A 24,403-nucleotide genomic window follows, 5' to 3' on the forward strand; every position below is an offset into this window, starting at 1 on the left:
ACATTCGTATCATTGGACTGGGTAATAGTTAAGCACATTCTTCCTGATGACGAAATTCAACATCATCCTGGTACTACAAGGCTTCATAAACATAGCAGTAAAAAACAATAATAAAAATAATAATAATATAAATAACTTCAAAATTCGTAATGAAAAGTCATTGAGATATTTTCCTTATCACGCCCTCTAATGCTTAACTTCTGCTGACAGTCCTGATCGGGAGATATTGACATTAGTTTACTGTATCTCACATTGTCAAGATTTCAAGTTTACATTAAATTTGCGAGTATTCAAAAATTTGAATTTCATCCTCTAGCTTCATACAACCATTATTTTTATATTTAAGTTTTGTTAGGCTTACATAAGTGCTTTAAGAGTATGGCTTTAAAATATGTGCTGCGATGTAATTGACTGTATAATATGATACTTTATACAATTCATCATATAGTTTGTTTAGTTTTTTTATAATTTCAGTATTTTAGGGTACAAAAAAATGAAGAATGGTCAATGTATATTCTTAGGAGTACTTGTACATGAATTAATTGTATCACTGAAATATTACATTGCGACAATCAGTTTAAGAGGAGTAGAATTGTGTAATTCATTGGGGTCCTCTGAAAATTAAGGAAGACTTGAGTACATGCAGAATGTATAGGATTGGGTTATGAGATACATTAACATACAATAATGTAAATCAAGATTAATTGCATGCTTAATGGTTTTTCAAAAACTGGCATGGATCTGGTCTTCCTGAAAATACGTTGGACCTATCCCCATTTTATCTATTCACATAAACTCTAAAAATGCTTTCTGGGTATTAAATTTTTTATTTTGTGTATAAATTCTGCAATACAGTACAATATGTTAATTTGCACCCACCATTGGGATCAAGCAAGATTTATATCAGTCGACCAATAATCCTGAGATCAATCTGAAGTAATCAATGGTTACCACTACTGCAACCAAATCAGACTCTAAATACTCAAACATATAAAAGCAAGCACATCATCAGCATATAAAGAGCTACTGCGTTATAGGCAACAGTGTTAGTACCTTTGGTGTGTACCCATGCTCTTATTCAGGCCAGTGGTTGGTTCTGGAGGTCTATATTCCCACCTCTGATTTATTGTATCATGTCACACGTCTACATGCAAATGACCGTCAGTTATTAGGGTGCAGCACAGGGCTACTATTACTATAGTTTGAGTGATCAAAATCACTCAACTAGTCTTCACCTTTCCTTAATTAGTGAACAAGCCTGATCACCATATTTTCCAATTCTCATTGCAAGAGACACAGCATCCCGCCAGTTAACTAACCAAACCTTGAAAACATTTGCCCCACTTCTTAAACAGGAAGTTGGTATGTAACTGAATGTGGATCCAAAACCCAGGCTCCTGCCAAAAGACAAACCATCCCTATAATGCCCAGTTATAATAGCCAAGACATTTTCACATATCAAGTCTGGAGGACTTTATACGATCTTTCACTCCAGCTCATACGTTTGGATCTGCGCTGGATCAAACTGCCTACCTTGTATCTACTCTCATCCGAGTTCATCAGCTGTCATGGGAGTGACATTGAGAATTTTACATTCACCAAATGTGAACTTGCAGCTTCATCTCAGGTATTAGAAGGCGACAGCTCGGAGCACAACCAAAACCTCTGTGTGGCTTTCCACGCATCCAGCTATGGCTGCTTCTAACACTGCCAACCAGCTTTCCATGTCCTGGCTTTACGGTGAACTCCTGAGTAGTCAAGATCTGTTCTGACCCCTTCTGTCATTTTTATCAGGGTTAATGCTTTATGGTCATGCCCTAGAACATTCCCCATTCCTGCATTCAGTCCTTCTTGGTTTCAGCAAAACACCAAGATCTTTCTCCGTCTATAACCTTTAATTTGGCAATAAATGATAGCAAATATTTAAGCTTCAGTGTAAAGAGCCTTCCCTTAACTTCCTGAAAAGAATTGCATTTTTTTCACTGGGATTGTGTATTCCAAAATATGACTATGAACGGTCGTCCATTAGAAGTAGTGAATGCCTTTACATATCTGGGAATCCATGTATCTAATGATCTTAAATGGTCCCAGCACATAGATATTGCCACATTACGGCATAGGCAATTGGCTGGAGCTCTTGGTTCGGAACACAGAAAATCTTTGACGAAACCAATAAAGCCAGCACTGCAGGTATACAAAGCGAAGGCTCTCGGCTCTGCGCTTTACGGCGCTGAGCTGTGGGGATTCGAGAAGGTAGTGGCACTCCAAACCTCGGAAAACAAGTTATTTAGGGCCATTACCCGTGTCCCTAAGAGTACCCCACTGCTGCCTCTTAGGTACGATTTGGGCAGAAAAGCGGTTGCAGATTTGGTCAAGCTTCACCCGATTCTATACTGGCGAAGGCTTTGGACTACGCCTGAGCTTTCCCATTATGCCGAGGGGTTCTTAGATATCATCAAAGCGGATGTGTTTCACAAAATCGGATGGCTTAAAACACTTAGAACAACTCTGAGCGAACTTGGTCTCCGGTCACTCTGGGAAGATCCAGCAGGAACCATCTTCCCTACTAAAAAAATTATTTAAAAAAATCTATTGGGAGAAGGTGACTGCGCGGAACTGGTGCAGTTCTAGTACAGCGAACATGGCTGGAGGATTTTTAGAAGCCAAGTTGTATCCCTGCCTCGAACCCTATTGGGATGCTATAACTGGACCGGGCGACAGAAAGCTCCTTTTCCAATTAAGAGCGGGTGCACTTCCCCTTAGATCTCTGACAGGAAGGTGGGTAAGCGAATCTACTGATAGCTGCCCCATTTGTGGTGCCGCTAAAGAAACAATTGGACATTTCCTATTCTCTTGCACAGCCTATGCTGACCCTAGACACATTGGGCTAACTCCAACGTGCAAGAACTTGGGTACCACTAGTAGCACCGTAGCCCTACGTATTATATGCACCAGCACTTTAATGCCCCTAGCAATAGCCACAGCTAAGTACCTTGGATGGGCGTGGTCTATTAGACAGAGTTTGTTAGTCACATGATTGTCTTTTTTTGTTAGTCTGTCTGCATTTTATACTTGTTATTTCTGCTTTTAAAAAACAAAAAATCTTTCTATTATAAAATTTTACTATGCATTAGCATCAAAATTTTAATCTGTTTTATAGTATTCAAGTCCTACTTTTTAACTGAAAGTTTTATCTTGTAACAGAAATGATTGTTAATCTGATTTTATATTTTTGATTGTTCGTGCTTTTATGAGTGAAATCTCGAATAAAGCATTACTTGACTTGACTTGTAATCCAAAATCACTATAACCAGAGGCTAGTGTAGTTGTCTGAAGTACCGGGTACCAGTAGATAATGAGGTGGGAAACAATCAATCAGTTTCCAGATCAAGGTGGGAAGGCTATGGCTCTGTGAGCCTGTTCGAGTGAAAAGAACTTTTGAGGGGTGCTTCAGACTACCACACTGCTTAGTCCCTTCGATAGGAACAGTTCAAACATGGGCCCTTTCACTATCTAGGAGAGTACTGAATACTTGTATATTGCTTCTCCTGGAACTGCCTTCTTCATCTCAGTTAAGTTTGGTGCTTGTGATCTGAGTTCTTTTTTCTCTCAACCATTTTCCTGTGATCCGCACTCAGGCACTGCAGATCTTTGCCAACAGTGTCTATTTTGAACTCCAGGGAATCTGTTATGTTTTTAATAATGCTAAGAATAGTGTATAACTTGTCCACATTATCAGTTGTATTATTGCCGTCAGTCTCAGGACCCTCACTCAGGGATTTGTTCCCGTTCCCAGTTGTTATGAATGTAGCTAGGGAGCCCTGATCAGCATGTTGTTTGTTTTGCTCAGGCTTGCCCATCTTGCTGATAGGGCATATCATATGTTTCCACCGGTGGACTCCACACTTGGGCCACAGAGGACCCCCGCCTGTTAAACTGAGTCACCACAGATTACACTCCGCCACCGTGTTCGCCCCCTTGATTATTCCTATCCTTCTTTAGGGCTTTGGTAGCTACATATCAGTACACCCAACTTAGCAGATGATAGACGGATACCAGGAGGTCCAGCTGCGGTCCCCACACTGCTCTCTATCAATGGGCGTGCTTCAGCACTCCATCTACCTGCCCCACCCAATAGTGTTTGGCAACCAGATGCCCCGAAGCCCCACCGCACCACCTAATCGTGTCAGTATTTTCACCTTTTGCCAGACTTCTGTTGATCTTTTTGTGGTGGGCGTCTGCTCTCCACCATGGTCCTGTTGCTCATTGCCGCTCCGCTGGGTGAAGTAAAGTCCCTTTCTTTTTCATATGTTTTCAAGTGGACCTGAAACTACCCCAGGACCAGTGTTGCTGGCTCACCTAGTACCTTGGTCCTCAGTCTCTGTTTGCCACTACAATCCTTAGCGCCTCAGAGGTAGCACTGCTCCAATTGACACCCCTTAGTCCAACTCATTTCAGTTCCATCGCTGGAGCAAAGAAGCCTATTGAAGCTGCTGACGTCATGCTAGAATTCACCACGGTGCAGTCGGCCTCGCCTATCCAGTCTCAGCCTATCACCAGACTGCCACCCACACACATGACGGTAATTTGATTCTCTCTTTTTAACCCTTCGGGGTGTCGGATGGTCCGGGATTAGAGTTCAAACTTACATAAACAATCTTGGAGTGGTTAATGGATCAGTCTAGCAATAAGCCTGATATTTTAGAAAAGACTAAGTTAGACTGACAAGACCAAAACTTCAAGTAAGCAGAAGTTGAAAACAAATGAAGCATTTCTGTTATAAAAAAGTTACAAAAACAGACTACATTGGGCAGGCTTACACATTTTGTATGAAATGAGTTAAATTTCTTGATGTTCTTCATTCTTAAATCACCCACCCTATATGGTTTTCCTCTTTTATCTTGTGTCAGTTGTGCTAAGAAAATGTCGACTTTCTTTTAGGACTGAATGTATCAAATCAAAGTTTCTATTCAAGCTCCTAGGGCTCTTTTTAAAATGTGCAATCCATATCATATTGCTTATTCTTTCAATACTATACCTATAAGTGTATGGTTGAAGATTAAACTTTAAAAAAATGAAATTGTCAATGACAAAGAACAGCTAGAGGCACATAATCTTTCAATGTCTGGAAATAAACGAGGGAGGCTTGGGCTGGTACCAGGCCAAGAGATGGAGGCCTGACAGATTGTTTTGTGCACTATGTTGCTTATATTAATTGTTCATTCTTTGCCATCTCACTGGAGAATGTATTGCAGTGTGGAAACCTCACGAGGGATTGGTTTGTATGGCCAGGTATTCAGAAATTAGGGTGGACGGCTATGCTAGTGATGCTGATCTATTTTTATAGATTTGATATAGGGTGGTGTGAAAGAAATTGGAAGCACGTGATCATGAGACTACAGAACTATCAGCACGATTTATACATATTGATCAAATTTCGTTTATTAGGCAACTTCCCAAAAACTTGATCTGAGACTATGAAAAAGAGTTTGTGTTACCTATGAATCACTCATTCTACACTACGATATTACCCCGTTTTACTACAAAATATTAATGAATCCAACATACTACCGTAACAACAGGGATGTGAACCTGTTTACTTAATCCGAATGTTTGCACCCGTGTGACACGACAGAAAGTGACCTCTCTGCGGTACCCCTCCACATGACGCCTTCAGGGTTAACTGCACTGCTGGCGGCGCGCTGGTTCATTTAGCCCCGCTTCCTCGCCCTGCTATTAGAGTAATGCGAGGGGCTGGCCTCCCCCCCGCGCCCAGAGGCAGCGCCGCGGCGCTGTAATAAGGATACATCCAGTCGAACAGCATGGTGTAGCTGGCCTTTGTGTTGAGCGCGAAGGCGATCCCTCGCAGGTCCCGCGCCAGCCCGATCAACATACGCTGTCAGTGGGAGAGAGACACAGTAATTGATTTTCACGTTAGCACCGAGCAGATGGAGCAATAATCAGCCAATAATGACCACCAAGCATATCTAATGCGAATTCATGGCTTTTTAAAGTTCGCTCTGAAACCCACGTACAAAGAACACATACACACACAGCAAGTGGACGCGTTAATTATGATAAATAGCTCCGAGGGGCGCCGAGGTACCGCTGCCACGTGTAATTGGACAGGCTTTGAAATGGCAGCATCACATTTGTTTTAAAGATGAAAAACTGCAATATTAGCTTTAATTTCGGGGCATCTCTGAAACATTAAGGGGAGGGGGAAGAAAATTGCACAATCTGTTTTAAGAAGAGCAGCTGCAACAACCACGAAAGAGGCAGGACGCTGAAAGAAAGATTCTCATATGTAACTAATGTAAACCTTGTAATTGTTAAAGAAAAAAAAAGCTGCATGAAAGCAAAAGAAAACCTGTATTTTATAGTGCTAACTTATATCTTCTGGTGTAAAACGCTGCTGGTACTTTGGGTCAGTCCAGTGTCGATATTATACTCATAATTCAGCTATATAATAACAGCGAGCAGACAAAGGTGAGAGGTCAGTGTGCTTTGTCTTTAGAATTAAGATGGCTGTCTTCATTCCTACAGCACGCTCTTAATTCTGGAGACACGTCTTAATAACCTCTAAATAGTTCCAACAAAAGAGCAGTGTCAGAGGAACGAGCAGGCCCCAAGGTGTTTCAACTGGAGTGTTTTCATCTGCCTTTATTGCTCTATCCCTCTCCAGAATTAAGGCAATAACCTGTGATAAATTATTCAGCAAATGCTACAGGGATCAAAGCCGCACCATTCTGTTAAAGTGCTGTTTGCAACATTTGGCACTTAGTGCGAAAACTTTTAATGTGTGCATGCTGAAAATCAAGCGGCCTAAATAATTTAGCATGATGGAGGTTCGACGAACTGGCTAAAGATAGCGGGCTATTCTTTTATCTGTGACATCGACTGCGCTTGTCTCAGAAGTCTGCTGCTCTTAAAGCAGGTGATGTCACAGACAGAAGCAGCCGTAGCAAGCCAAACACAGGGATGTAGCTATCGATGGTGCAGCAGGTGCAGTGGCACCGGGGCTCAGAGGTCTGAGGGGCCCAGTGTACCCTAGTTAAAGCTGGTTAACCTGAGGGTGGGGACCTAATGTCCTTCCTTGCTTCAGGGCCCATTGCACCCTTGCTACACTACTGGCAAAACATTGCGTGTCGAAGCCCTTTTTTGTTAAAGCACAAGAAAGTCCCTAGTTGTCAGGGGATACCCTCTGTCACGGCCCCTTGTTCCCAAAAGACCTAGCGTGGCTTCAACACTATTGTTGTGTCACACCTGGTCCTGTCATTCGACCTGGACCCCAATGACAATGTGAGAAACAGTCTTAACTACTCGAGGTCAACTAAACATCCTAAACTAAAACAAAACAGATATAGTTCCTGTGGCATTCAAAAAAGGGGATCTAACTGTATTTGGGTATATTAAAAACAATAATTTATTAAAATTTTCATCACTTTACAGTACATCACAGATTGCATCATTATACAAAAACATTACAGTAAAAACCAAAGAGTCGACGCAGCGTTTCGGTGTCTTGACCAGTGTGTCACACCTTCTTCAGGACGTTTTTTTTTTAAAATCACTAAAAAGAGAATGCCACAATTATACACAGATTTATAACAAGACCTCGAGCTATGCCTATACACATTGCTCCCAAGCCCTTTTTTGGACAGTAAAGTTAAACAGGCCAGAACACTTGATTTGGCTTGCAGGTATATTTCTTTAAACCCTTATTTTGTATTTGGGGGAGACTTTTAGGGATACAGACAAGGAATTAGGGAACACCTAATGCATTCATTCTCCTCTTTAGATTCACTTAAAGTTTCGGACCAGTCATCTTCCCTTTCAACAGGAATACTGCTTCCTAAGATAAGACTAATGTGAATTTATTATTTCTTATGGAAAAAAGTAGCCAATAGAAAGAGTGATAGCCCCAAAAAACGTAGACGCCTAGAAACTGCAAGGACACAACCGAATTCTACCTTTCAGTCCCCTGTAATCTTCTATGGGAGCAAAGACACCTTTTACTAAATTAATTAGCATAACATCTTAACAGAATCCATGCTTTACGTTTATCTGAGCATTTGACAGTAATTTCATAGTACTTAACTCTGTACACAAATACTAGCCCCTGTGTCGACCAACCGCACACGCTGTTGCCTTCCAGCATACGACTGGAGAAACCTATACAATTTTCCATGGTTGTATTGCTTTTTACTAAAATAACTACCCTTAAATGCAAAATATAAAAAGGCAACAAGATGCTGAAAGACATCAGAGCGGCCGAGTCAGCCCTGAAAACCAAGTTTGCTTTATACAAATTAGACAGATGGCGCTTACAGTAGAATTTACTAAAGGTCTGTCACAACAAATGCAGCCAAGCTGCATATTTAATCACTGCAGAACCTTGTCTACCTGCAGCTGCCAACTGCTAATCCAATTTCGCTGATAAATGTGGCAAGAGACACGATCAGCAATAAAGAGCATCTAACTCCATTTTCCTGCAGGGCGTCTTTTGATGAACACTGAGGACGGACGCACGCGCGCCGTGCTCCGCGTGGCCCCGGACGGTGGCAGCTGCGCGCGCGAAGAAGGCGCACTGCTCGGGTTACTCACTTAATTCTGCCGCCATCATTATGTTGCTATTGATCTCCCTGGCCGGGGCCTACATGGCATTACTCGCGACGAGGCAAGTGCCGTGCATCAAACTTGCTCAAAAGCCTGCAGATTCCGCCTTAATTACTTGAGATTTTATTTGCAAATACCATTAAAGTGCAATCAAGCAGTCACTTTCCAGGGTCGTTAAGGACTTGCCGGATCAGGGCTGTGTCTCTGGAACTGCATTAATGAGCACTCGAGCACACTGGCTGCTATCGGCGCAGACAGGACTACATGACACTGCCGCCTGAACACAATCCAACCTACCAGCAACACAAACAGTCTCATTTAACACCTCATTTCGGTCGTTATTGCCACGCATGCGCGTGAGAATGGGTGCCAAAAAGGTTTGGTTATATTTAAGTACTGTCGAAAAAAAGGCAATTTTTACAATTTAATATAAATATATATGTGTGTGTGTGTGTATATATATATAAATATATATATATATATAAATATATATATATATATATATATATATATATATATATATATATATCAATCACCAAAAGTTGTGTCCCACAAAAACGGGTCCGCACACCGTTCCAGGTAGGTTACTATCCTTTTAATAATTAATTCAAACAGGCTTTTCAGTCAAGTTGTATATATATATATATCCAAACAAAATCCTCAAACCTCCACACCGCACGGCGTGGGGAAAGAAGGAGACAGACCCCACGGCTTCAGGCAAGATGTTGCGTTTATTAGTAACCTTTCTGGTGACACGTTTCGAGTACCATGTACTCTTGATCACACACACATATATATATATATATATATGTATGTGTGTGTGTATATATATATATATATAATCAATCTGATTGTCAAAGACAACAAGGAACTCATCCTAACACTTGCTAAAGGAACACAGAAAACATACTATCTACATTTGAGCCACCGGTTATCCATCTTGTTTAATTTTTCAGTAGATGTCTTATCAACTCGTTTTGAACTCCTACTTAGGAAATCACACATACGTGGCTTATCAGAAAATAAAAGCGCAACATATAATCTATCTTCATATAATACGCAAAAGGTTGCATGCATCAGATACAAACAATTGTACAACTGTTTTTTTCTACAAGGAATTATTTATTAGATGCATGAAAGCTTTATTAAATGCCTGGCCATGTTTATGTGCAAATATGAATAAGTCCTGAAATACTGCATCCTTAAACTAAACAAATTGAATAGGATAACTGATAGCTAAATAAGGTTTTATGTACCAGTGGGAGCCATATTTGGATTGATTTGACAAGACTGCGCGGCTGTGGCAACAGCAATAATATCAAACACAGTATCATATTTTATTAGGAAAATCCTTAAAGTGCAGTCAAGTCTTTGTGATGCAGCTGCAGTATATTTTTAAATAACTGGTTAACTTTGTCTGGTATCAGTAAGAAATTTACCACTTTATAAATTATTGAGTATGCTGTTGTCAAATATTATGTACATAACATCATTTCTCCACTCTTTGCAGTGGTCATATTCATAATCACAATGGGAAAATTCCTAGATGCGAAGGAGGTTATGTCGTTTATTATGTTGCAGTACATGCAATAACATCGCTGAAGTAGTCCTGAAGTCTTGGACCGTTAAAACCCTTCAGTGGCACTTGTGGGCAGTGCCATACCATGTGCGTCAACAGCCCCACCACAAAAAAGATCACCGTCTTTGCAACCACACCAACACCTTTACATCATCAGTTAATTTTCTCTGGCTACACAGATAGCAACAATATGTCCATACGCAAGAAAGTAGATGGAAGTCGGCAGCAAGAATGCAGTGAAGAGAACATCTAAGAGTACTGGAAACCTTACGGGTGATTGTTGTTTCTGTGTTATGGAGAAGACCCACTTTTCTTTTACCCCAAGCTCATCACACACCTCTGAATCATCACACAGGCCAACTTTGTAGGCTGAAAGACAAAGTTCTCTTTTGATTCTTTGGAAGGGGGGGTCAAGTTGAGGTACCTTGTGAGTAGAAGCAATACTGGCATGTGAGGCACAATGCACCGAGAATCTAACGCAGTCTCCAGAGGGTATGTAGGTTTCTGATGTAGAGAGCAGAAGATACAAATGGGGGGCCAAGAATACACTCATCACAGGCTAAGTGAACTATCCTTTGAAAATCTGGCCAATTTTTGTACCTTTTTTATTAATGTGTGGTGTGTAAGAAGCGAGGCTGGGACAGAGGAAGCAGAAAAAGGGAAATGTTTCATGTATGTCACTGCTAAGGGAGGGACCATACTGCTGTGGTCATAGGAACTTTTGTGGGGTCGAAATGATGATATGCCCAAAGGTTCCAACCCACACTCCTTCTGGAGTCAGCTACATACTCTATGCCAGCTACACCCTCGTGTAGAGCCACATTTCTAAGAACATTACCAGAGCTAGGAGACACATTCAAGTTGGTTAGGTATAAGAGCCACATCACTCTCCGTGGGACCAACATAAGGAGCTGCTGTGGTTACCGACCTCAACACCTTTGGACAGAAGCTCTGAATCAACTATTCAACTATTACCCACTGCTGGAATTATAGAGACCAGGCCCTTTTATGATCTTTGTATAGGTGAGTGACAGAAAGGGCAAGCTGATATTCCTAGATTTGCCCTAGTTGCCAGACAGGATTGAATCCTATACCCCTATGCAATCTTGCAAGACACCTAAGGTCACCCTATGAGACTCATGCTGTCTTGTTTCATAATACAGTCTAAGCACTGTTTCCCTGGTAAAAGTCTTAGAGTGCAGCAACACCAAGCGCAGTCATTGAGGATCATCATTCTCTTAGCCGTCCTTCCAGATATAAAGCCAGTCGCAGATGCTTCCTTCAGGTGACTGCAGGATACTGTTATAGCGAGAACTGCTCTGGGGCCACAAAGCTATTGGTGACTTCTGCCCCTAGTGGGAGCAGTGGGGCATGTCATAGAATACAGAAGACCTCTAAAAGCAGATGTTTCCAAGGACTTAAGGAGGCGGAAGAATAGTGGAGAAGACAATCAAATTGACGTCAGTTCTGGTTGGAAGGGTAGAAACATACACTGAACACAGAATAACGGAGAGGTGGGCACACAAAGGGAAGAAAATACACCAAAGGCAGACCTTCACCCATTCATCCTATTCTTCAGTCACTCAAATGCCTCACCATGGATAATCCTAGCAGGAATATCTCTTTGGCTATAAAGCTGAAACTTATAGCTTAGGTATCCAAAAGCGGGCCACGTCTGTGGGCAATTTACCTGCTGTTAGTCTTTTTTAGGCTGTTTCACAACCACATTGGGTTACTCCTACGTAGTTCCCTTTTAAGAAGAAGCTCCAAATCTTTAATTGATTATGAACAATTATAGCGGGAGAGAAGAGCAAATAGTGACTCCAGAGGTGCTGGGTACAAATACAACTTCTCAAACACAAAACTATAATTCATGTACTTCACCCAGGTCTAGACTAGAAATCAGGGGTAAAGGGAGAGTGTATTCCTTCCTATCAGCTGCGAACAGTCCTCTCGGCTACCCAGTGATGTTGCAGTCACATACACTGCCAAACTCTATCTCATTACATGTGCTCATCTCCCCTGATATTCTCACTTGTATGCCATTCTGGAGAGCCCACTATTTGCTAAATCCAATATCCCCAGATCACTATTTTGGACTGCACACACAATTCAACAGCCCTAGTAAGACTATTTATGAGTACAAACACTGGCTTTTATATAGGATGCGCCAAACCAGGGCACAAAGTCCTCCCAGCCAGGTGCAGAAACTTACTCTAGCTGTTTTATGTACGCATTTCAATGTATACTGCTGCACCTCTCAATGACATTTTCTATGTGAAAGGCAGATGTATTAGACGAAGTTCTAAGAAATGAATTAATAATCCATGGTTATATGTCTTAAACTACCAACTTTATTGAAAATGAGTTCACTGATCCTAAATACAACCCAGCTAAAGTTTCATTTCTTTGTCGATCATTCAAGAGACCCGCTGCCACCAGATTGCTCACCCAGTAGGCTTGTCTGTGGGCAGCTACCCTCAGCTCTGCTTTCATGTTCAGACACAAACACCAATCTGTCTAAGTAGCTGCTCTCTGGTGGGCAGCCCTGCCAGGACTCCCTGGTCTTAAAAAGGCCCATCTACCACCCCTTATTTTAGTAGTAGGAAGTAGTGTGGCTCACTGGTTAGAGGCGGCAGACCCGAGAGCAGAGGACGGCCCGGGACCAGGGTTCAATTCCCGGCGCGGCAGGTTTCTGGACCAGGGTCAGCGGACTCGATAATTCTCTCGCCTCGGTGCCCACTCTGATCAGCGTTCACACTCGGCAACTCTGGGCATTAGCTTGCCTCATCTTCACTAACGGCCCCACCAGACCGCCGGGGATGCCTGGTCTCACCCTGGAGATACCCATTAAGGGACCATCTCTCAGGGAAGCCAGGAAGGGTTTCGCAGCGGTCGAAGCGCCTTGGGACCCTACGGGTAAGTAGTGCGCTATATAAATGCCTATACATTTACATTTACATTTTTCAGAGAAGGGGGATTCAAAGGAAGTAAACCAATCCGGGGCACTTTTCACAATTCATGCAGGTTCCACATCAAGGATTCCCTTCTACATTGAGGTTTCTTCAGCACAATGGAATCGCAGCGAGGTGACTTGCACCACAGGTGGTGGTAACAGTTCATACAAATCTGCCCTATATCGTCATAATGCATTTGTATATAAAATACATAGGCAAAGTAATTTTCTATACCTACCTTTGCTTCTTCATGTTTAAAATTGTTGTTAAATATGTGAGCAACTGCTTCAAATGCTGATGTGATTGGTAGCATGAAATTTTCGAATTCATCTTCATCCTCACCTGTACGGAAAAAACAGTGAATTGTTGTGTTTACGAATGTACGTCCCGGTATAAGCTCTTGAAAAACATTAATGGGAAATGGGGGAACTGTATTGAGTCTGCAGGATATGGTGCAATACTTAATTTGCACACTGTCCACACTGCAACCAATCCAGGTCTTTGCAGTGCGCTAAAATAAGTTGAGGTGACTGTAGATTAAGACATTTTTTTACTGCAGCAGCTGCAGTTCAGCAGCTCTCACCACCGACAGTGTTGCTTACTTTGCAGAGAGCTCCCATACAGACATGTAACTCATTCTCACTCACTTCCTAACTTCTGTCTAGTGGTCCATGGCTCCAGGGTACTCATGAGGCTTCTGGTTTGTGCAGCTAAAGAAGATAGTGTGTGTCCTGGCGTCTCCCATGCGATGCCTGGCCAAGTGAAAGGGCCAGGGTTGCCCAGGTAGGACTGCCCATGTTTTAAAGGCTCATATGTGCAATGGACATCTCTGATCTGGGCTCATGGGCGTTGCAAGCTGCAGGCGGCAATGACAGTCAGCCCAACAGGGTTGTCTGAACAGGGCAGCACTCTGTGTACTATTTACGCAACACTAACAGGCTGTCTAAAAGGACATTTTTTAACAGGCATGAAAACTGTAACCCATAGACCTACCAAAGGAGTTCTGGTTCCTACAATAGGTGCCCGTGGGCGGCAATGGGACAAATCAAAAACGTTTGTTTTCAGAACTTAAGCGAGCGAAAGGGTACTGAAAATTTATTAATCACACAGCTCCCCGTATGGTCTGTAAGTGTTGGAACACATGTTGGGAATTGGATAAGTAAATGAGTGCTCTCACATAGAAAATGCTAAGTCTTTCCTCTAGGATCATCTCAAATCTGACAGGAAGTGATGCCTGTCAGTATTTGAGTTTGCTCCAGGTGTTCACTGTCTTTGTCAAAGTATTATCTGACAGCACTTTCTGCTTTAGCCATACTTCCTGGGACAACTCCCGAATCTGACAAGGCAAGCTCTGACATTATACATACTAAATACTTATTATACACGGACACACAAACAATATCAACATGAAATAGCCCCAAAACAGAACAATTGCTTTCACAAACTTCAATGTACTTTCCCCTTCAAAGTGTGATCCACCTGCAATCAACCAATCAGTCATCTGCGACGTAGGAAACATGTGAAAGAAAACTGAAATATACTCACCAAGGTCTACCATGAGGAGTCGAGTAAGTGCTGTGTAGAATGTTGTCCGACATCTCAAGTCAGTAAGTGTAAAGTTATCATTGACACCCAAAAAGGGGAAGTGCTTACTCTAGAAAACACACATTACAAATGTGTTATTTTCCGAATACATTGTAATTACATTCATTATTTAAACCACAGAACAGATTGCCAAAACTATAGGGTAAAGTTACCGTGTGGTTCTGAAGCATGAACTTCACAGCTTCAATTTTCACCAATTTCTTCAAAAGAATATATGTAATGATAGTTAAGAATCCTGCAATTAGCAAAAATCCATCATGATATAACTCGTTTTCTTTGATAAACAAGAGCACAACACATTATAGAACTGAATACATAGTTTACTCAAAGCAGTAGAGTATTGCCTGAATACTAACGTTTTTGGAAAACAGTGCATTTTAGGTTGTCAAATCAGACCATAGAAGTCGAAGGTATGCCATAATCCTACATTCCTTGATGTGTTGAAAGATTGATTACAGGCTTCAGAAACCTAAAGTCTACTCTGCACGTTAGACTAGGAGGATGAGGGGTGCATACAGCTAAACTCAGCCTTCATCAAGGTTATGGGCTTTCTGATTGTTTGGGGGGAAAAGAAAACACCAGCTCTTTTAGAAGGATTACGGATTTTAGTTACTTTCTCTTGAGGTCCTGATTAACGGTGGAGGCAAACATTCTTCTAAAAGTAATGTCATGTAACACATCTCTGGTCACTATATAACCAAATCTGACGAAACCGCTCATTCCTGCTTACCTGTCCTATTGCATACTTGAAGTTAGCGACTTTATAAATTGATAGAAGTTCAGAATGCGGAGTACATGAGATCGTTCGCAAAGGACATTGTTCCTAGAGCACAACATTGATGCATCTGATTGGTACAGTAACAGGATGCTTGTTTGGTGAGCCTTTTGGCCACCAACTCACACTGAAAGGCAGAGGCAAAAACCGAAAGGGTTGAGGTCTAAGATGTCATTTTTCTACTACTGGAGTTCAAGGATTGAGTTCTGGACGAACAACCTTGATTTCCACAGTCCGTCTGCTAGAGCCGCTTTTGGTCACTACTGAAGAGATGATGAGGAATCGTGAACAGTACTGGCTTGTGAGATGGAGACAGAAGCGGTCTTATACTTAGGCACACAAGGAAGCAATAGAAAGGGCCTTGGTCTTGATACAATACGTGCCAGGGGAAGTGGCATAATGTTTATCTGGGGCTTGACTACTGGAGAGAGGTTACTGAAGGAGAAAAGTCTTCTGGACAACAAGCTTTCTAACTGGTTGTTCCTCCATAATCTTTGGAATCACCAGCTCGAGAGATCTTGGGCACCTAATGCATGGATCAAGGAGGATAAGTGAGAAGTCACTGGTCTAATCACTGTCAATTGTGGCATCCTACCAGATTCTGAAGACTGGATGAGCTGCCGGGGGTCAGCAGTACACTGAATCTTAGGAATCTCCCACCTTGAGGCGACACAGAGTTTTAGCAGTAAAAGGAAGGAGGTTCAGGTGCAAGAAAGACTTGGTAAACCTGGACCACCACCCAGGTCAAATGAGAATTTGCAGTCAACTAGGAGATAAGAGTTACTGAAGCCCAAAAGTGAAAGAATTCGACACCACCAACCCCTATATCATAAGTAAACTGGGCATTAGATAGGTACACATGTTCACCAGACAAACCCATGTACTATGAATTCTGCGTTGTGTTAATCAGCTGCCTGAATTCATCCAATTAATAAGTAATTTTCCACCAAACTCACAGCCTCTTTCCTGTAAAAAGTTAACTTAAAAAAAATGTGTAAACCTTACTATATGTGACATTTTGTGTAAAATGTTTTTAAATGTTCAACCCAGTAGCGACTCCTGCGCTATGGCAGAGGTGCGTCACCCCGCTGCTTTCAAGCAGTGCTAGAAGCAAAAACATAAAATAATAACGTTCAGTTATTATCATTTAATGTTTCCTTTGCGGGTGGGCAGCTGGAAGGGACTGCTCTACTAACGGAGGAGGAGTGGTTTGCCCACTCCTAAGTGCGCAATGACTGTTTGGTCGGCCCTCCCGGGCCGCCCAAAGCAGTCATGTGCACTTTCCCTGTTCTCCATGCAGGCTGCTTTACAGCCTGCATGGAGAACATGCCCTCCCCTGTAGCCCTTGGCTGAGCGACATGTCATGGCGCTCAGACCAATCACAACGCTGCATTGTGATTGGCTTTGGGGAGAGAGCCTGGCTGCCTGCTTCCTGTTCCTGAAGTCGGAGCAGGAGAGAAGGAGCAGAGACCGGGACCAGGCAGTGGCAAGGCAAGTGATTTTTTTTATTTCATTGTGCTCCCTCCCGCAATTGTGATCACTGAGCGACCCCCCCCTGTGCCTGCGCCCCCCCTCCCACCTTCCCACTCGTGAGCCATACCGGCTGCAACTGGTTCAACCATATAACCAGGACAGAGGTAACAGAAACAGCCACAAAGTAAAACAATTACAATGTCACACCTACGATCCACACAATTGCCTTCTGCTGCACATCATGTGTGGACACCATAGCTATTGAAACTATAAACACCCCAAGAAAAGGCCATCCACACACTTCTTCCTATAAGACAAAGAGACAGGAATTGCATTAGCTGGAATAGAGGAACAGGCATGAATGTGGGGAACACAAGGGTACTACATTGGTGTACATCTAGCTAATCAATGAAGAAGAAATATGGAGTCCCCCCCACATAACCCAAGCCACACTTTTCTGGGACTCGTGAAGAGGATTAAGCAGAAAGCAATAATCTGCCAATCAAGTTCACGCTTTGCATTGTCAAGCAGCTACTCAGTTTGAGGAGAACATATTTAAGGAGATCAATAATATCTAGGCTGCATTCACACTGGAGAAGACATAAGCCTCTTTCTTGGCACGCCTTGAGTTTTGAGGGTTCCACATAGAGGCTCTAACCACTCCCCACATTCATGAGTTTTCCACGATTTGCCTGCAGCCCTCATCTCTTTCATACAGTCTACCCACAGTAATTTAGCTAAAGCAGCACTCTCTTAGGTTCCACCTGAAGGGCCATTTTTCCTTAAGCCACTTTCCACAATAAAGGCTCTAGGAAGTCGGGGTCACAAACCTCCATCATAATCATTCCACCATCCGAGGCTGCAGAGGGAGGTGATGTTCTGGAGAGTAGCCAGTATGCATTCCATACCATACTCAAGCCACCCTCGCCTGAAAGTACTAAGTGGTCCTTAACTATTTTCTCTAAGACCAAGGGGAGATCGAGGAATCGGATATTTGCCACTTTCACTCGACTTTCAAGCACTTTCTTCCTGTTCTTCGGTGATACAGGACGTTTATCACAGAGTCCCGAAACTCCTACACCTCACTAGTGCAACCCTTTGGTTGTTGTATCTTGCCATACATCCAGTGTCAAACTGTTGCATCCACTCCTAATATTTTGGCTTTCTTTATTTCATTCTTAAAAGGCAAGACACCAAATCAGCAGACCCTAGTCTGGGGGTAGGCATGGCCGGTATGTGAGAAGCCTTCCCGACCTCACTTGTACCCCCTACTTTCCCCACCCTTCCACTTACATCCACGGCCCCCAGGAAAACTACCAGGTCCAGTAGGCCTTCTCTGCCGTGGTAGGTGGGAACTCTGTGGCACCTGGGGCCCTGTGCCCCCGGGGGAAGGGGGGCTGGACTGGAGGGGGGCTCTCCCGTGTTAACTGGTGGCTGCGGATGGACCCTGCCTCCCTTCCTCCTTGTGAACCCTCTTTGGACCTGGGTGAAATGGGGGATTATTTTGGCTGGGCCCAGGAACTATTGCCTCTCCCTTCTCCTGGGAGAAATCCATCCATGAGGCGGTTTGGCTGCTTGTGATGCCCACACGGACCTACGTTGCATGTGGAGCGAACAAAACCTTTTCAGCTTTCCTGTGGTTAAGACTAAATACCTGCAACCTCGCCATGTGCAAAGAACGGCTGCCTTCCTCTCAAGCCCAAACGAAAATGGACAGGTACACTACCTGCTCGACGGACGCCTCTAAGCCTGGATTAGCTTGCTGCCGCTGCTTCATTCAGCTTCAGGGCTGATTCAAGTGACTGAGACACCAGCCTGGACGACCCCTCCCCCCCGGCTCCCTTGTGCCCTGTTTGACCTCCCAAAGTTTTTTACCAGGAACCATCGGACCATAGCCTTTATCCTCGGCCACTTCCAACACGGGACATCCGGATCCCCCATGGCGTACCTTTCACCACTGCTTTACTCACGCAAATCCGTCCTGAAGATGATCCTGAACCAGTAGGATCGAAACGTCGTCGACTCCTCAGCTCATTAAATGGCGCATCTCCTGCCTTGGCTCAACTGAATTGTTCATTCAAAACAGAAATCATCTGTCCTGTTACATGAGCCACTTCGTCGTCCTGATTCACTGTATATATTTGCACAATTGCACCTCACGCGCCGTTCCAGCTGATCACAATTGTCACTTGTGTCGCTATCCGTATGTCACAGTCACATACCCTGCACCAAGTCCAATTAGGGTTTGTTTTCTTGTTCAGTGCTGCTGCAACTGTTCTCTCTCCTTTCTTTTTTGAATATATGATGCTTAATGCACATTCCTAAACCAATTTGAGTCTCCTTATTTCTGTTCATGTAATGCTTTTTGCATATCAATGTAACTGTCTAAAAAATAATACCAGTTGGGTCCATCCTCATAAAGTCAGCGTCACCGCCCCAAAAGCAAATATACCTGTCCTCTGATTGCCGATCTTCCGCTAGCCACTTTGGTGATGGAGGACAGAGTGGCGCTTCAACAAATCCTCACTGTGGAAGAACTAGCTGGATATGTTGGCAGCCTGCTGTCAGGCGGGTTACCCAGACCGGACGGATTCCTGATCGACTACTACAAGAAATTCCTCTCACTGTTGTCGCCTCCTCATCTCCTCAATTTTTACCTGGAGTTTGTAGGCACAGCCTACTTCGCCACAGAGCTTGGCCTTGCCACCAAACGTGGTTCTTTACAAACCCGGGAGACACCCAGAAGCCTGTCCATATTGTCCTATTTCCCTTAACAAAATGTGAGCCCTCCCAGACATCACCAAGGTTGAAGATACCTATAATCCCATCAGTCAAATCCATTCAGAGTTGAGACCTAAGAAATCCAGCTTCAATCACAAGCGGGTCGCCTGCGTCAACCAGCGGTCCCAGCCAATCCGGTGGAGGGCCTGTCCAACAGAAGTCAGGTCAAAATAGCTATGTATATCCGGGTAAGAATCCACCCATGCCACTCTGAACACAATTCAAGTAGGGTGTTGGAATAATCTTTCAATGTCCTCAACTCAGGCAGCTTAATGTGTGTTAGCAGCAAGCAGAGTGGCTTTTTCTCTAGGATTTTAAGTAATTCTTTGGGGGCAGAGAGCCAAGGGGAGGTTCTTAGAAGGAAAGCTAGCATCCCACTTGTGAGTATTTCTATATCACTCTACAAAACCTTCCCATGGAAGACCACTTCACATTTTACCCGTAAGTGATGAAGTTGCTGAGCTTAGTGGGACCCAAATCCTTCCACTGTTCTCGGTTTCCTTCAATCCAGGACGGCACATAACAGTTAATGAGATCTAATTTCATGCTCAGATCCACCAACAGGTAACCAGGTGCGCTCAGACCTCTTTAAAGGATTCCAACACCTGCTCCCAACACTATGAAAGAAGTCTTGCTGAATCTAAGAGTTACTGGTCTCAGAAGGCCCTTCCTATTAAAATAACTAAGTGTGACCTGCCCAATGAAGGCACAAACATACAAACAGTGCTCCTTGAAAGTTTCCCTTCTATTTCTAACTACTGCATGGTTTCTCCTTGAAGTTGGAGGCTAAGATGCCTTGAAAACTTAGATGCCTTTAAGGAAGACTCTTAAAAGTATGCCCTGAAATTGACTCTCCAAAAGAGGTGCGAGGTACATAAAATGCCTTTAATTATGAGGCTCATTAGGAACCTGTAGGAGTAGAAACACAACATCCCAATACTAAAAAGGTACAAAATAAAACAGGTGGCTCTCATATGGTTACATATTTAAGTTTATCAAGCCAAATTACATGCAATATACCATTGTGATGTTAAAGGATTCTTCAAACCTAAAACCAAGATTAATAGTGAAGTAACTTTTAATCCCAAAGAGCTAAGAGTCTGCAGCAAAAGGCTGTGAGTACACGTAGGTGGCAAACTGGAAATAATGTAGCCTGCAGTCAGATTTTCATAACTAATCCATTTGCTTCAGTTTGAGCTTTCTCCACTCTAATACATTTTACTCAGAATGCGTAGGTTCCTTATATTTGAGAGATCTCAATAACATCCTAGTGTTCTCACAGCAATGAGAGCCACAGAGAAGACAATAGTCCAGTGCATTTACCAAGTGTTCAGGTTTGGGGTCTGAATGTAGTGGACACAGCAGAAATATAACTAACTACTGTTCTGAAATTAAAAATACAGGGAATACACAGACATTAGATAGATTTTCCCGTTCACTTTACAACACAAGGACAGAAAAAATGTGTTACAGTAAGCATTTGCTATGTATTAGGACATGGTTACAGTGCCACTAGGTTCCACAGTCCAACCACATAAATACCGAAAAACAGCACACTGTGCATCATAGTCTACATTGAAACTCACGCAGATGAACTTCAAAATCAGACACGTCACGACAAAAATGAAGAAACTTGCAAAAAGGAGACTAACAATTTACCATAAACAAGAAACAAGAGGTATCCTAAAGTTATTTATTGGGCAAAATAATAAAAAATGTCGAGGTTCGTTATGCTTACTGTTACACTTTGCAGATCTCCTGATATTTCCTTCAGTGTGACAGATCGAATTGGTAAATCGCATAAGGATCACACTTAACAACCCCACAAATTCTGTGTCAAAATGTAATTACTTCTACACTAGGTCCACACCTAAGCTGGTTATTGAAATTCTCCTACAATGCATGCTACTTTTTAGCCCATGTACCTGAAACTCTTAAACAGGCCAAGCTTCAGCTACTTCAAAAAAAGCACCATTAGACTCCAACAGCCCAATCAACTACAAACGTACATCAAATCACCCCTTCACCCTACCAATCCCACCTTTTCCTGTTTCATAGCACTAATCTCAAGTTTCCTTCTACATAAGGCAATCTACTTGAAGTTGCTGATGGGCCAGGATACTGTTATTGGGTCTGAGCACAGCACTCCATTTGATAAGATGCCAACTTATCTACCCATCGGTCCCTTAATAAATCAAATATGAAGACCTTCAAAGTAGAACCGCACAGTGGAAAAAGTAGAGAAGGGAGTTTCTACACAAAATACATGCATTATAGTGGAGAAGAATTAACTTCATTTCTGTTAAACGTTGGTTATAATTGTCAGTTGACATAAACTATATGATGTAAACATAATAGTCTCTTTACGCAAAATAAAAGGGGCCTCGATCATTACCCAAAATATTTATTCTCAGCACAGCCAAATAGTTCCTTTTTAAAAGCACACATTGTAAAGTATGTCCATCGAACGATGATGGTTATTTGACATTTATCCTCGTTTGACCCTCATTGTGGCATGACCACCAGTGAAAGTGCTTGAGTCACAGAGAACCATATAATTAAATTAATTTAATTAAAACACACTAATGACAAAGCCAGAATTTTAGTTTCTTCAGCACACAAGCCATAATCTGAGAAACGTGTTAATGAAATCAACACTTCAGTGACTATGGTGTGTAACCCAGAATTTCTCTACATCCTCTAATCGAAGCCACTTTATAGTGATTCCATTATTAAATACGGAATCTGGTCATCCATGATATCAAAGTCACAACAATACAAAATCATAGTGACAGCATCCTCAGAAACAATATACTTCTTAATCATGCTCGCCCCCTGAGGGACAAGGGTCAAGTCTTATGGTAGAAAACATACCTAGGATTTCAAAATTCAAGATTTATGGGTGGCCACCCATCAAAGGTATTTTTCAATACACTACAGAGTTTAGAGCTCTGTTATCATTTACCTCCAACCAAGTGTCTGTATCCTCAAACCAAGCCGGTTCTTCAGTCAGAACACTTCATAAAGGTTATTGTCTCCTTATCAAGAAAACTTGTTAAGAAGGAAGAACCTTCCCTTGCCACATGCCTTTCAATGGAACTCATCCTCTAAAGCGTCAGAAATAACAGGATCACCTTGTCCTTTGGTAATCTTTGAAACCTTGCCTTTTCAAAACAGGCTTCTACTATTCACTTCCTTGCCACTCTTTCCTCTTGGGGATTGGTGTTGTCGTGACTAGTGCTAGGTAGTACTAGCTCGTCGGCGACACAGAGCACTCTAGTCTACACACACGTGTGCTAAATTCATGTGGCACACGTTTTACTCTGCTCAGGCAGGACTGCATGGTCCCTGCTCCAGATGGCTGGCCTATGCAGGGATCCCAGGGGGTTGATTGTGTACTTTGTGCACCAAAGCATTTTAACGCTTGGAAGGCTGCTCTTCTGTAAAGATACAAAGCAGAAGCACTTAGGTTCACGATAAGCTTTGTTTGATATGTGGGCTTTATAACAAGAAAAACAACAGCAAGAAAGCTTGGAGCAATTTAAAAATATTAGATTCTGTAGAAAAGAAGATAAAAGACGTACTAAATGCAAGTGAAATACGTCGTTATAACCAGCATTCAAGACCATTATAAAACAGCAGGCATTCGATTATTAATATAATTTATGACAAACTATTCAGAGTTAAATGATTTTTTGTATAGGACAGGAAATTCATAGTAGACTCCTCACTGAGAAATGCATGAATTGCAGCTCATGGTGGAGGGCACTGCAGAGTATAAATATTCGGAAATACTGGTTTTGATAAAAATGCATCTATGAAAAACATAGTAGCAAAATAAGCTGTTGGGCCCTGCATAATGGTTTCACCAGAATCGCACTACCTTTTTGTTTATTTTTTATGTAAATTAGCATTAACAATAACTAACTTGCATGCATTAATTACTCCTCAATGCACTCAATCTTAAATAGTTGTCCTCTATTTGTTTTTTGTTGTCCACATCAAGGGAAGGTAGGGTGCATTTTTAGGCCACCAGTAAAGCATGGACTCCTGGGGGGAAAAACTGACTTCCATTGGAAGGAATAAATAAGGATGTAAAGCTGCGGAAGAAGATTTGGTGAAGGGATGTACTGAGACCTTACAAGGACGAGGAGTATTTTAGATCGCTTTGAAGTATCTTATTGTGTGTAGGACACATCTTTGGAAAAGTGCTATACAGTGATCCAAATGACCTCCGCATGTTGTGTTGTGTTAAGTTAATTGTCCTAGTAGCGTGCCACACTCAGCGATATCCATGCACAAGAGAACAGGCAAGTCACTGTAAGAATACAATAAAGTGGGCAGCAGCTGAAAGTTTAAACTGTCCAGGTTTTCAGAATCTTCTTGAAGATAGGAAGGCTATTAGTTGAGGTTGTGTGGAAGAGAGCTCCAGCGATGCCGGACAGAAAGATGACCAGCCTCCCGTTCTAGCCAGGCTAATGCCCCTACTATACAAAAGAGCCAATTCGACAGATCTTAAGGTCCTAGTAGGTCTGTGGAAGGACAATTTACTGTGGAAGCAGGCAGGACGTAAGAAATGGAGGGTGTTATGTTTGTGGCATTACAATTTAAAAA

At 42.5% G+C, this 24,403-nt stretch overlaps 1 protein-coding gene across 2 annotated transcripts in view; it reads right to left on the reverse strand.

Annotated features, from left to right (window-relative positions):
• Window positions 1-24,403, reverse strand: part of RANBP17 (RAN binding protein 17) — a 1,522,743-nt gene that overhangs the window by 477,905 nt on the left and 1,020,435 nt on the right. Inside the window, exons 17-20 of one of the 2 annotated variants that reach the window (XM_078653359.1) lie at window positions 14,913-14,976; window positions 14,701-14,809; window positions 13,394-13,497; window positions 5,808-5,896 (exon numbers count right to left, since the gene is read on the reverse strand). In XM_078653359.1, the coding sequence (XP_078509485.1) occupies window positions 5,808-5,896; window positions 13,394-13,497; window positions 14,701-14,809; window positions 14,913-14,976 (366 nt within the window). The remainder of the gene's footprint in view (window positions 1-5,807; window positions 5,897-13,393; window positions 13,498-14,700; window positions 14,810-14,912; window positions 14,977-24,403) is intronic. The other variant, XM_078653358.1, reaches the window with a different exon arrangement.

This window comes from Lissotriton helveticus, chromosome 7 (assembly GCF_964261635.1).
Source record: "Lissotriton helveticus chromosome 7, aLisHel1.1, whole genome shotgun sequence".
Lineage (NCBI taxonomy): Eukaryota > Metazoa > Chordata > Amphibia > Caudata > Salamandridae > Lissotriton > Lissotriton helveticus.